Here is a 13,521-nt window from a genome sequence, read left to right as displayed (position 1 = left end):
GGATGTCCTTTCATTTTACTTAGTTGAGAAAACAATGTAGAAAATAGTCAAAATACAGAAAAATCTATGAATGAGCAAGTGTGTCAAAACTTTTCACTGATACTGTATAATATACATATAATATAGTATATATTATATGTAACTGCTGTGTACTTCATTAATAAATGTACAGATAGCACACAGTGTTTGCTTACACAGCTGATAAACTTTTATCTGAAACATGCTACTTCTCTGTAAACTTTGTGCTACATTGCAATTTTTCTATCTTTCTCTTATATATGCAGATATATACAGAGGAGTGAAAAATTAAAGGAAAATCAAATGCCATTGTTATTAAGCAGGATGCTGCCATGATTTGGATCAATTTGTTGCCTTAAAGCAGAGGTATTCAAACCAGTAAGGCAAAAGAATTGCAGGTGGGGTAGAAGTGAGATGGAAAATTACAAAGAAAAGTAAATATTTAAATGCCTATTTCAGCCCTGCCTAACCCTTATTTTTACGTCAGAACACAAAATTATGTCAAGAGAGCAAGCTTCTTTATTTCCATCTATAAAAACAGCAGATGAGCCAATCGGAATGCGAATCCAGAATGACTAAAAGTTGCACAAATATTATAAACATTCTGCATGAAACATATTTCGATGTTTGATGTAACAACCTGCTTTCTCCAACTGTAAGTGGAGCTCCTTAATGTGAAATAGAAACTATTAATGTAAATCTATCATCAAAGCAGTATAAAGGCAACTTTTTTTTTTGCTTGAACAAAAATGATTGAATAAGCCTACATCAAAGTTTCAAACCAGAGAAATAAAAATAGCTTTAATGTTAATTATGACTGGACTGTAAAATGTAGGCTTACTGTTATATTCCTTGCTGTTCACTGCTTTTACTGCCCCTTCTGCTGTGTAAGTTAGAATTTGTCTCCCTTCAAGAAAATAATCACTGTATTTAATACAGGGTTCTTCTCACCTTTATTCTATGATTATACATTTCTATCCTGCTGGGAGTGATTTCTTTCAGGAAGACACTGTTCACAAGGCACAAGAGCTTAGTGAATGGTTTAGTGAGAATTAATTTGTAGTTCATATGTTGTGGCATTCATAATCATCTCAGTGCAACTGCTAGTGTGACAGTGTTTGCTACCATCATCAAAACAAACGAAGTAAATATCATTTGGAAGAATGATGCTTATCTTTCCAGTACAGTTCTAGAGACTTCTACAACTCTATACCAAAGCATACTTAAACTGTTTTCGGCACGTTACTCATCCACTTTATGTTGGCTTTTGCTTTAATTTGTCACTCCTCTGTATAGAAATATACATCACAGCAAGATTTGAAAACAAAGCACTTGTTATCAGTGCTGTCTGTGCTTGATAGGTCAGACTTTCTTATGGTTTAGTCATTAACATTCTTTTAAGCTTCCTCCACTTGTCCTGCAGTGCTTCTTGAAAGCTGTCTGTCATGAGGAAGTAAAACACAGGATTGATGACACTGTTAAAATATGCAAATGGACGTGACACTATATATGCTGAATTGATGTAATCCATGATGCACTGTGACAAATTTAATTCAGGAATCCGTGATGCAAAACGCACATTCCTCATTATATGAATGGGTGTGTAAAACAGAAGAAACATGATTGTTGCAATCCTCACGATCCTTACTGGCCTCTGGAAGGATGTCCCACGCATCTCCTCTCTTTTCGTGAGTAGAGAAACCATCTTTTGTGACGATAGAAACAAACCCACCAAGGGCATCACATATCCAGTTATGGTGAGCACTACACTGTAGATTAGAATAACTTTGGCCACTCCAAGGCTTGCAAAATCTCGACACACTGTCCAGCCATTTTGATCCAAGTCCTGGATAATGAAAATGATGAGGGGAGCAATTTGAGCATTCACCCAAATCCAGTTCAGGAAGGTGATGCACAATGCAGCCTTGAGAGTCAACAGGGTGTGTTCACGCTGTGGGTGACATAGCAACAAGTACCGGTCCACACTTACCCACATCATGAAAAGGATGCTGGAGTACAAGTTGACAAAGAGGATGTAGCGATTAATCACACATAGTGAAGAATTGAATTTCTTCTGGTTGTAAGCATAGTTATAGGACAGCTCAGGGAAAGTGCACAGGAAGATGAGGTCAGACACAGACAGGTTAAACAGGTACACATTTGTGGACTTCCATGCAGGGAGGCAAAAGATATAGCCAAGGACCACTATTAAGTTGCCGATGAAGCCAATGGTAGCTTGCAGACCATACACTGGCGAGAGGTAATATCTCTGTAATAGTGGAGTGATGGCACTGGAACAGTTGTCCTGTAGCCATAAAAATTAGTACATATAATTAATGTATAGAAAGGGCTCTATGTTCATGTCAGTGTATGTGGAATTTACTGGATAATGTTTGTTTGTTTGTTTGTTTGTTTGTTTGTTTGTTTGTTTGTTTGTTTGTTTGTTTGTTTGTTTGTTTGTTTGTTTTGTACATTAAAAAAATCATCTTTGAGCTCTGATGCTATTTTCATGTGCTGTGCTAATGTGTGTGGAATGATACAAAATAATTGTGATGTTCAGAATCCACCTATGCAATGTGATTTTCACATCCATTTTGGTCTGAAAATGGACATATATTACCACAAGGAATAAGATTTTTTTTTCATATTGAAATACACACACGCACACACACACACACACACATACATACATATATATATATATATATATATATATATATATATATATATATATATATATATATATATATATATATATATACACTGTATATATATAACATTACACACACTCTTAAGTGAAGCATAAACTTCACAGTCAGTAGTGTCACATGTTCTTCCATAGTCAATCTCATGACCTCCCTTAGATGCTTTGTTTTAATTAAGTTTGCTCTAATTACAGAAAATTAGTAGAGTTGGGGTGAAGCAGTTTATTTAGATACTCTCAGGTGTGGGGATTTAATTTTCTTTAATCTTTCAACCCTGTTTGCTTGTTATAGGATCAGATCTATGCAGGTAAATATACTGTATGCAATGACCCACAGGTCATTGATTTAAAAAAGTGAGAATTTAGGGTTTATCATGTTTTGATTCATAAATTGTTTTCATTTATGAGCAAAACTGCACAATTTAAAATTAATGCTGCATTTGACATTGTTTAAATAATTACTCTGGGAATATAATTTTGTGGATTTTGACTGTTGGCATTATGAAGAAAAATGTGCACTTGTATGTAAATGTCCTTGTTTGTTACACTAACACATATAGTGAGGTCTAAAGGTCTTAGATTTTTCTATTTGTGATTTTTTTTTTTCATTTAAAAGTGGAAATAAACAGAATAATTTGATTTTTGAAATATTTCCACAAAGAAAGTAAATGTTCAAGATCTTGAATGTTTAATATTTAAGATTTTGCACCATTTTGCACCTTATTTTAATGTAATCAAATTTGTGATATTGACCATGTTAACTGCTTTGTACAAAAGGTCATATTTTATCATCTATGGAAACATGAGCTCAGATGACACTCCAAAGGAGCTGATCTAAAATCATAAGGTTTTGCACAAATTATGGAGTCCATATTGGCTCGAGTACACGCTTGTCATTGAATTAAAACAGGGGCATGCCAAACACTAAGAAACTCATGTAAATATTTTAACGATTCTATTTTTCACTCAAGTTGTTGTCAATAAATAATTTGGAAAGTTGTTGTATTGAAAATAATGAAAATGGGAGCATTTTCACGAGTGGTCTCAGAATTTTGAACCCAAATCTATATACTGCATAACACAGAAAATATTTGCTTTCAGACAGTAAGTTCTCATCTCATCTCATTATCTCAAGCCGCTTTATCCTTATACAGGGTCGCAGGCAAGCTGGAGCCTATCCCAGCTGACTACGGGCGAAAGGCGGGGTACACCCTGGACAAGTCGCCAGGTCATCACAGGGCTGACACATAGACACAGACAACCATTCACACTCACATTCACACCTACGGTCAATTTAGAGTCGCCAGTTAACCTAACCTGCATGTCTTTGGACTGTGGGGGAAACCGGAGCACCCGGAGGAAACCCACGCGGACACGGGGAGAACATGCAAACTCCACACAGAAAGGCCCTCGCCGGCCCCGGGGCTCGAACCCAGGACCTTCTTGCTGTGAGGCGACAGCGCTAACCACTACACCACCGTGCCGCCCCCCAGAGTTGTTCTTTGCCAATAAAATTAACATGAAATCTGTATGTGAAATATGAATTATGTCATTGCAAAAACATCATTTTGCTGCACAGCACATTAAATTCTTAAAGAACAAAAGAGGTGATTTGATTGGACACCTCTTAGAAATGTATTAACTGAAACCTAACTCCTTTTCACATTTATGCATCATGATAACACCTATGCCAATGCTCACAAAGACATTAAAAGGATATGCAAGCTTGTTTTTGTGTGTATGCCATGACCATGAAAATAGAGCCCAAATTTCCTGTGGTATGAGTTTGGAGACTGAAATTATACCTATACAAGAGTTAATTTCAAGCAAGAAATTTCTCATCACAATAATGATATGTACAGTGCTCAGTGTAAATGAGTCCACCCCCTTTGAAAAGTAACATTTTAAACAATATCTCAATGAACACAATTTCTAAAATGTTGACAAGACAAAGTTTAATATAACATCTGTTTAACTTATAACATGAAAGTAAGGTTAATAATATAACTTAGATTACACATTTTTCAGTTTTACTTCAAATTAGAGTGGTGCAAAAATGAGTACACCCCACAACAAAAACTACTACATCTAGTACTTTGTATGCCCTTCATGATTTTTAATGACATCACCAAGTCTTCTAGGCATGGAATGAACAAGTTGGCGACATTTTGCAACATCAATCTTTTCCCATTCTTCAACAATGACCTCTTTTAGTGACTGGATGCTGGATGGAGAGTGATGCTCAACTTGTCTCTTCAGAATTCCCCAAAGAAAATAATTTCTTTACACCACAAAGGTGAAGGCTACAAGATCAGCAAAGCTTTACTTATCAGTCAGAATACTGTAGCAAAAGTGGTACAAAAAAATTTAAGAAAATAGAACTGCAACCATCTCACAGAGACGTCCAGGTCGTCCACAGAAGTTAACACCTCGACAGGAGCACCTTCTGATGAGAAGAGTTGAAGAAAATCGGCATGCAAGTTCACTGCAGTTATCTAAAGAAGTAGAAAGCCAAACTGGGGTGACTATTTCCCATGACACAATACGGCGTACACTGCAGAGGAATGGCATGCATGGATGCCGTCCATGAAAGAAGCCTCTCCTAAAGCCCAGACACAAAAAAGCCCGCCTAGAGTTTGCCAGGGCCCATGCTGACAAAGATGAAGACTACTGGGACTCTACTCTGGAGTGATGAGACCGAGATAAATGTTTTTGGAACCGATGGCTTCAAAACTGTATGGCATCGCAAAGGTGAGGAATACAAAGAAAAATGCATGGTGCCTACAGTGAAACATGGTGGTGGCAGTGTCCTTATGTGGGGCTGCATGAGTGCTGCTGGTGTCGGGCAGCTGCATTTCATTGATGGCATCATGAATTCACAGATGTATTGCTCTACACTGAAAGAGAAGGTGCTATCATCACTCTGTGCCCTTGGTCATCGTGCACTTTTCCAACATGATAATGATCCTAAACACACATCTAAGGCCACTGTTGGATTTCTGAAGAAGAACAGGGTGAAAGTGATTCAGTGGCCAAGTATGTCTCTTGATCTGAACCCAATTGAACACCTATGGGGAATTCTGAAGAGACAAGTTGAGCATCACTCTCCATCCAGCATCCAGTCACTTAAAGAGGCCATTGTTGAAGAATGGAAAAAGATTGATGTTGCAAAATGTTGCCAACTTGTTCATTTCATGCCTAGAAGACTTGGTGCTGTCATTAAAAATCATGGAGGCCATACAAAGTACTAGATGTAGTAGTTTTTGTTGAGGGGTGTACTCATTTTTGCACCACCCTAATTTGAGTAAAACTGAAAAATGTGTAATCTAAGTTATATTATTAACCTTACTTTCACGTTACAAGTTAAACAGATGTTATATTAAACTTTGTCTTGTCAACATTTTGGAAATTGTTTGTGTTCATTGAGCTATTGTTTAAAATGTTACTTTTCAAAGGGGGTGGACTCATTTACGCTGAGCACTGTATATAAAGCATGCAATATTTATTAGCATAAAGTTTGATAGGCTTCAGCATATTAGGTTAATTTATCCAGAAAAGGTTTTAAAGACTAAATACCAGTAAACAATTATGCAAAACTAATATGCCTGTTAATTATCCCTTATTTCAGATTACAGAATGTATATATAAATCTGGGGTATAAATCTGAGTACTTGTGTAAATGTAATGTATTAATTTCTTGTTTAAAATAAATATAATTTATGCTTTAAAAAGACTACAATCCATCTTATACATAAGTAGTTGAAAACAATAAACAGATTTGGTTACACTTCATTTGCAAGTACTTAAATACTTTAAATAATCTGACATTTAAAAAACAATTTGTCTACAGCTACTCTGCTGGAAAATTTAGAAACCTTAAGAGTTCTCTAGTTGTCCATTTGGATGAACCCATAAAGTTTCTCTGTTGAAACAAACAACTGAATGTTTCAAGTAGAACTATTTTGTTGATGAAAAGAACCCTTAATTATCCAATTAAATCTTCACAAATTCTTAAAGAACCCATGAAAAAGGTAGGCATTAGAAATGCATTCATAATTAACCAATGTTGAGGGTAGATTTATATAAACTCAACCTAATGCATTAGGTTATAAACACAATATTGATGTATAATACATACATGTTTTACACATTTAAGAGTAAACTAAACTTTAATCAATTAATGTAAACAGTAAGGTGCTTGTACATAACACAGCTAGAATTTTCATTTTAAATATTGAGAAAAAAAAACTTATGACAATATAATAATCTTTAGCAGTAGTGGTACTCATTAATGCATATGTAAACATATTATCTAGTACACATCTTTCTCAAATTATGTATATTTTAAGCATTCTTACCATTGTGCTGTTTGGTCTGTTGGCTTTGGGAGTGTGAAATCAGCTTTTCAGGGTTCTTTATTCCAAAAATCACTGCACCGCCCATTTGTAGCACATCATCATTAAGTGTAAAGTGTACACTGTATTTATTTGGTATTTTTCTAACAAGAGATCTGATGCAATGACACACTGATGCAATCTGATGCAATGATCAGTTTGTTACCTATCTTCTTTCTTTGCCTCTGTGTCTGTCTTTCACTCCTGTTTCTTTGCTTATTGTCATTTCTGAGACATTTATACAGGTGTGGATGGTGGGTTCAAAGTTTTGTTAACTCAGCATTGTTGACTCAGATTGATGTAGCTTTTGTGACTATCTTGTACAGTTTGATCCAAGTTAAACTATAACTGATGGATCAGTGTGACAATGCAGTGCAAGCAGAAAAGCCTGCCGTGAACTGACAAAGAGTTCAATGTAGTAAACATCAGAAATAGCCTTGATAATTGTTTATACAACTATTAACACTTCTTTTGTTTTTACTAAAAGTGGAAGAATACTAAAACCAGTATTTAAACACATGTAGAACTCAACACCAACAACATCAGTGAGGATGCCTCCACCTCCAACAGGTCTACTCCATTTTGTCACAATTTTGTGCACCTGAAATGCCCTTAAAATCTATAACATGTTGCTGACATCAAATTCAAAATGAGCATATATATAAAATTGTATTTTATTTCATAAACAATAAAATTTCTCAGTTTCAAAAATTTAATATGTTGTCTTTATACTATTTTCAATGAAATATAGGGTTTCCATAATTTGCAAATCTTCACATTCTGTTTTTATTTATATTTTACACGGTGTCCCAACTTTTTTGGAATTGGGCTTGGAGAAGAAATCAGGAAGGGGCAAATACTTTTTCACTGCACTGTAATTTCAGTTTTCTGAAATATACAGTGTCTTGCAAAAGTATGCATCCCCCTTGGTGTTTGTCCTGTTTTGTCGCATTACAAGCTGGAATTAAAATGGATTGGGGGGGGGGAGGTTTAACATCATTTGATTTACACAACATGCCTACAACTTTAAAGGTAAAAATTGTTTTATTGTGACACAAAAAATAAGATGAAAAAAAAGAAATCTGGAGTGTGCATAGGTATGCACCCCCAAGTCAATATTTTGTAGAGCCACCTCTTGCTGCAATTACAGCTGCAGGTCTCTTGGGGTATGTCTCTGTTTAGCTTAGCACATCTAACCACTGGGATTTTTGCCCATTCCTCAAGGCAAAACTGCTCCAACTCCTTGAAATTAGATTGGTTGCATTGGTGTACAGCAATCTTCAAAGTATGCCACAGATTCTCAATTGGATTGAGGTCTGGGCTTTGATTAGGCCATTCCAAGACATTTAAATGTTTCTCTTTAAACCACTCCAATGTACACTCCAGTAGTATGTTTAGGGTCCTTGTCCTGCTGGAACATCAACCTTCGTCCCACTCTCAAACCTTTGGCCGACTCAAACAGGTTTTCCTCCAGAATTGCCCTGTATTTAGTGCCATCCATCTTTCCTTCAGTTCTGACCAGCTTTCTTGCCCCTGAAGATGAAAAATACCCCCACAGCATGATACTACCACCACCATGCTTCACTGTTGGAATGGTATTCTCGGGGTATTGGGTTTGCACCATACATGGCGTTTCCCATAATGGATAAATAGATAAATTTTAGTCTCATTTGACCAGAGAATCTTCTTTCATGTGTTTGGGGAGTCTACCATATGCTGTTAGGCAAAGTCCAAATGTGTTTTCTTAAGCAGTGAGTTTTTTTCTGGCAACTCTTCTTTAAAGCCTCACTCTGTGGAGTGTACGGCTTAAGGTGGTCCTATGGACAGATACTCCCATCTCTGCTATGGATGTTTGCAGCTCCTTCAGTGTTATCTTTGGTGTCTTTGTTGCATCTCTGATTAATGCCCTCCTTACCTGGTCTGCAGAGGTGGTGGCAGGAAGTTTTGGATGGGGGGACCATGTGTCGCGCACTGAAGGCCCGCCAAATGTAGGTGGGTCCGGGGGCATGCCCCGCTGGGAAATTTTGGAATTTTTAACCCTCTAAAACACTATTTCCCGCATTTTGAGAGGTAAATTTTGGCAGAGTAAAGCAAAGTTTAATGTCTCTATTCGAGTACATTTCATCCATGTATTTTTTCTATATGAAACAGAACCAATGATACTATAATGTAATTATGTCTACTTAGTATCATTGAGAGGATAACACCCTCTTACCATGGGTTTAGTCAGGGCAGCAAGCAAATTCATGTACACTACCATTCAAAAGTTTGGGGTCACTTTGAAATTTCCTTATTTTTGAAAGAAAAGCACTGTTCTTTACAATGAAGATCACTTTAAACTAATCAGAAATACGCTCTATACATTGCTAATGTGATAAATGACTATTCTAGCTAAATTCTACTAAATGTCTGGTTTTTGGTGCAATATCTACATACAGTGGTGCCTGAAAGTTTGTGAACCCTTTAGAATTTTCTATATTTCTGCATAAATATGACCTAAAACAACATCAGATTTTCACACAAGTCCTAAAAGTAGATAAAGAGAACCGAGTTAAACAAATGAGACAAAAATATTATACTTGGTCATTAATTTATTGAGGAAAATGATCCAATATTACATATCTGTGAGTGGCAAAAGTATGTGAACCTTAAGTATTAACAGTTAATTTGAAAGTGAAATTAGAGTCAGGTGTTTCCAATCAATGGGATGACAATCAGGTGTGAGTGGGCACCCTGTTTTATTTAAAGAACAGGGATCTATCAAAGTCTGATCTTCACAACACATGTTTGTGGAAGTGTATCATGGCACAAACAAAGGAGATTTCTGAGCACCTCAGAAAAAGTGTTGATGATGCTCATCAGGCTGGAAGAGGTTACAAAACCATCTCTAAAGAGTTTGGACTCCACCAATGCACAGTCAGACAGATTGTGTACAAATGGAGGAAATTCAAGACCAATATTACCCTCCCCAGGAGTGGTCGACCAACAAAGATCACTCCAAGAGCAAGGCGTGTAATAGTCGGCGAGGTCACAAAGGACCCCAGGTTAACTTCTAAGCAACTGAAGGCCTCTCTCACATTGGCTAATGTTAATGTTCATGAGTCCACCATCAGGAAAACACTGAACAACAATGGTGTGCATGGCAGGGTTTCAAGGAGAAAGCCACTGCTCTCCAAAAAGAACATTGCTGCTTGTCTGCAGTTTGCTAAAGATCACGTGGACAAGCCAGAAGGCTATTGGAAAAATATTTTGTGGAAGGATGAGACCAAAATAGAACTTTTTGGTTTAAATGAGAAGCGTTATGTTTGGAGAAAGGAAAACACTGCATTCCAGCATAAGAACCTTATCCCTTCTGTGAAACATGGTGGTGGTAGTATCATGGTTTGGGCCTGTTTTGCTGCATCTGGGCCAGGATGGCTTGCCATCATTGATGGAACAATGAATTCTGAATTATACCAGCGAATTCTAAAGGAAAAATGTCAGGACATCTGTCCATGAACTGAATCTCAAGAGAAGGTGGGTCATGCAGCAAGACAACGACCTTAAGCACACAAGTCGTTCTACCAAAGAATGGTTAAAGAAGAAGAAAGTTAATGTTTTGGAATGGCCAAGTCAAAGTCCTGACCTTAATCCAATCAAAATGTTGTGGAAGGACCTGAAGCGAGCAGTTCATGTGAGGAAACCCACCAACATCCCAGAGTTGAAGCTGTTCTATATGGAAGAATGGGCTAAAATTCCTCCAAGCCAGTGTGCAGGACTGATCAACAGTTACCGGAAATGTTTAGTTGCAGTTATTGCTGCACAAGGGGATCACACCAGATACTGAAAGCAAAGGTTCACATACTTTTGCCACTCACAGATATGTAATTTTGGATCATTTTCCTCAATAAATAAATGACCAAATCTAATATTTTTGTCTCATTTGTTTAACTGGGTTCTCTTCATCTACTTTTAGGACTTGTGTGAAAATCTGATTATGTTTTAGGTCATATTTATGCAGAAATATAGAAAATGTTAAAGGGTTCACAAACTTTCAGGCACCACTGTAGGTGTATAGAGGCCCATTTCCAGCAACTATCACTCCAGTGTTCTAATGGTACAATGTGTTTGCTCATTGCCTCAGAAGGCTAATGGATGATTAGAAAACCATTGTACAATCATGTTAACACAGCTGAAAACAGTTTAGCTCTTTAGAGAAGCTATAAAACTGGCCTTCCTTTGAGCAGATTTAGTTTCTGGAGCATCACATTTGTGGGGTCGATTAAATGCTCAAAATGGCCAGAAAAATGTCTTGACTATATTTTTTATTCATTTTACAACTTATGGTGGTAAATAAAAGTGTGACTTTTCATGGAAAACACAAAATTGTCTGGGTGACCCCAAAACTTTTGAACGGTAGTGTAGATCTAGAGCAGCATCAAGTTTTTGGGCACCCAAAACTACTTATATGCCTTGTGAACACTATCTAGCCATTTGGACAGGACACGAGTTATCAGTCAGATACAAATGTAGCGACACTGTCATAGCCTTGCTGTCACAGGGTCCCCGCTTTAGCATGAGTACCCAAGGAAACCAGACATGTCTAGACAGTTGCCACAGCAATGGGTTAATTAGTCCACAGAATATTCATAAATCAGCTTGTCTATTAAAAGTGATGGGTTTTGCAGTTCTGCATAAGCCAAATAAGGAAAATCCAGGAAAGTGGAGGCAATTGGTGACGTCAGGGCCAGGCTAATTTGCATTGGTTTTGGTGCGAATGGGTGCTCCCAACCTACAGTACATAGGGATGCCGCCGGGGCACCAGGATGAAGGGACGCAGTGGAGTTTAATAAGGGAAAACAAAGGCACACAGTGGGCTGTTTATTCATACTACTCTCTCCTTTTCTTCCTTGTAAATAGTCAAAGGACTCCCATTGTAACTTGGAGGGGGGTGCAGCTCCCCCAACATAATTTTGGGGGGGGCGGTGGTTGTCCTCCCTCTGCCACCACCACTGTCTGTGAGTTTTGGTGGGCAGCCTTCTCTTGTCAGGTTTGTAGTGGTGATATATTCTTTCCATTTTGCTATAATGGATTTAATAGTGCTCCCTGGGATATACCGTACTGTATGTTATATATTTTGGAATACCCCAACTCTGATCCATACTTCTTCACAACTTTGTCTCTGACATGTTTGCAGTGCTCCTTGGTTTTTGTGTTGCTTTCTTAGTAATGTTGCAGAGTCAGTGTCCTTCCAGAGCAGGTTGATTTATACAGACATCATGTGACAGATCATGTGACACTTTGCACACAGGTGGAGCTTAATCAACTAATTATGTTACTTATGAAGTTAATTAGTTGGACCAGAGAATCTTTTAGGGGGTTCATATGAAAGGGGGTGAATACATACGTACACTTCAGGTTTCTGTTTTTTCATCTTAATTGTTGTTTGGGTCACAATAAAACAACAGTTTGTACCTTTAAAGTGGTAGGCATGTTGTGTAAATCAAATGGTGCTAACCCTCCAAGAATCAATTTTAATTTCAGCTTGTAATGCAATAAAACAGGACAAACACCAAGGGGGATGCATACTTTTGCAAGACACTGTAGTACAGAGCAGATAAAAATTCAATTAAGACTAAATTCAAAATTAAACTGTGGATATGTAGACCTCAAGTTTACAAGTAAGATTTTTACTCATAAATAACTCTGTGTGGAGATCTTGCCATAGTAATTTTTTAATAAAAATTAATGGATATCTGTGATTACATTTTTACTCGTAAAAATAAGATTAGAACAAGAATTACTGTAAATCTACTATTAAAGTTACCGCTAGTGTTTGTGTGTGTTTATATATGATCAGGGCTGTGTCTCGCTACTTGTGTTGCTTGACCTTAGTGCAGCATTTGATATCATTGATCATTCCATTCTTCTGGATAGACTAGAAAATGTTGTGGGAGTTAAGGGAATGGCCCTCTCCTGACTCAGGTCTTATCTAACTGATCATTATCAGTATGTTGATATAAATGGTGATATTTCTAGACATACCGAGGTAAAGTTTGGTGTTCCACAAGGTTCTGTCTTGGGTCCACTGCTTTTTTCTCTATATATGTTACCTCTGGGTGATATTATTCGTAAACATTGTATTAGTTTCCACTGTTATGCTGATGACACACAGTTGTATGTCTCTGCAAAACCTGATGAGAGACACCAGCTTAATAGAATTGAGGAATGTGTTAAGGACATTAGACACTGGATGCTTATTAATTTCCTTCTGCTTAACTCTGACAAGACTGAAGTACTTGTGCTAGGACCACATACAGCTAGAAGTAAGTTTTCTGATTACACAGTGACTCTGGATGGCCTTTCTGTTTCTTCACGTGCAGCAGTAAAAGACCTTGGAGTGATTATTGACCCCAGTCTTTCATT

General features: G+C 37.2%; 1 protein-coding gene across 1 annotated transcript; it reads right to left on the bottom strand.

The window, feature by feature from the left end:
- Window positions 1-1,390: 1,390 nt before the first annotated feature.
- LOC132871978 (succinate receptor 1-like) lies at window positions 1,391-9,124 on the bottom strand. The gene is made up of 2 exons (XM_060906631.1): window positions 9,032-9,124; window positions 1,391-2,323 (listed from the first exon to the last, which is right to left on the bottom strand). Exons 1-2 carry the CDS (start codon window positions 9,122-9,124, stop codon window positions 1,391-1,393), a joined length of 1,026 nt encoding a protein of 341 aa, XP_060762614.1.
- Window positions 9,125-13,521: the final 4,397 nt, after the last annotated feature.

This window comes from Neoarius graeffei, chromosome 23 (assembly GCF_027579695.1).
Source record: "Neoarius graeffei isolate fNeoGra1 chromosome 23, fNeoGra1.pri, whole genome shotgun sequence".
In the NCBI taxonomy this organism is placed as follows: Eukaryota; Metazoa; Chordata; class Actinopteri; order Siluriformes; family Ariidae; genus Neoarius; species Neoarius graeffei.
The sequence above is the reverse complement of the archived record's forward strand: the minus strand, read 5'-3'. Positions and strand labels throughout refer to the sequence as shown.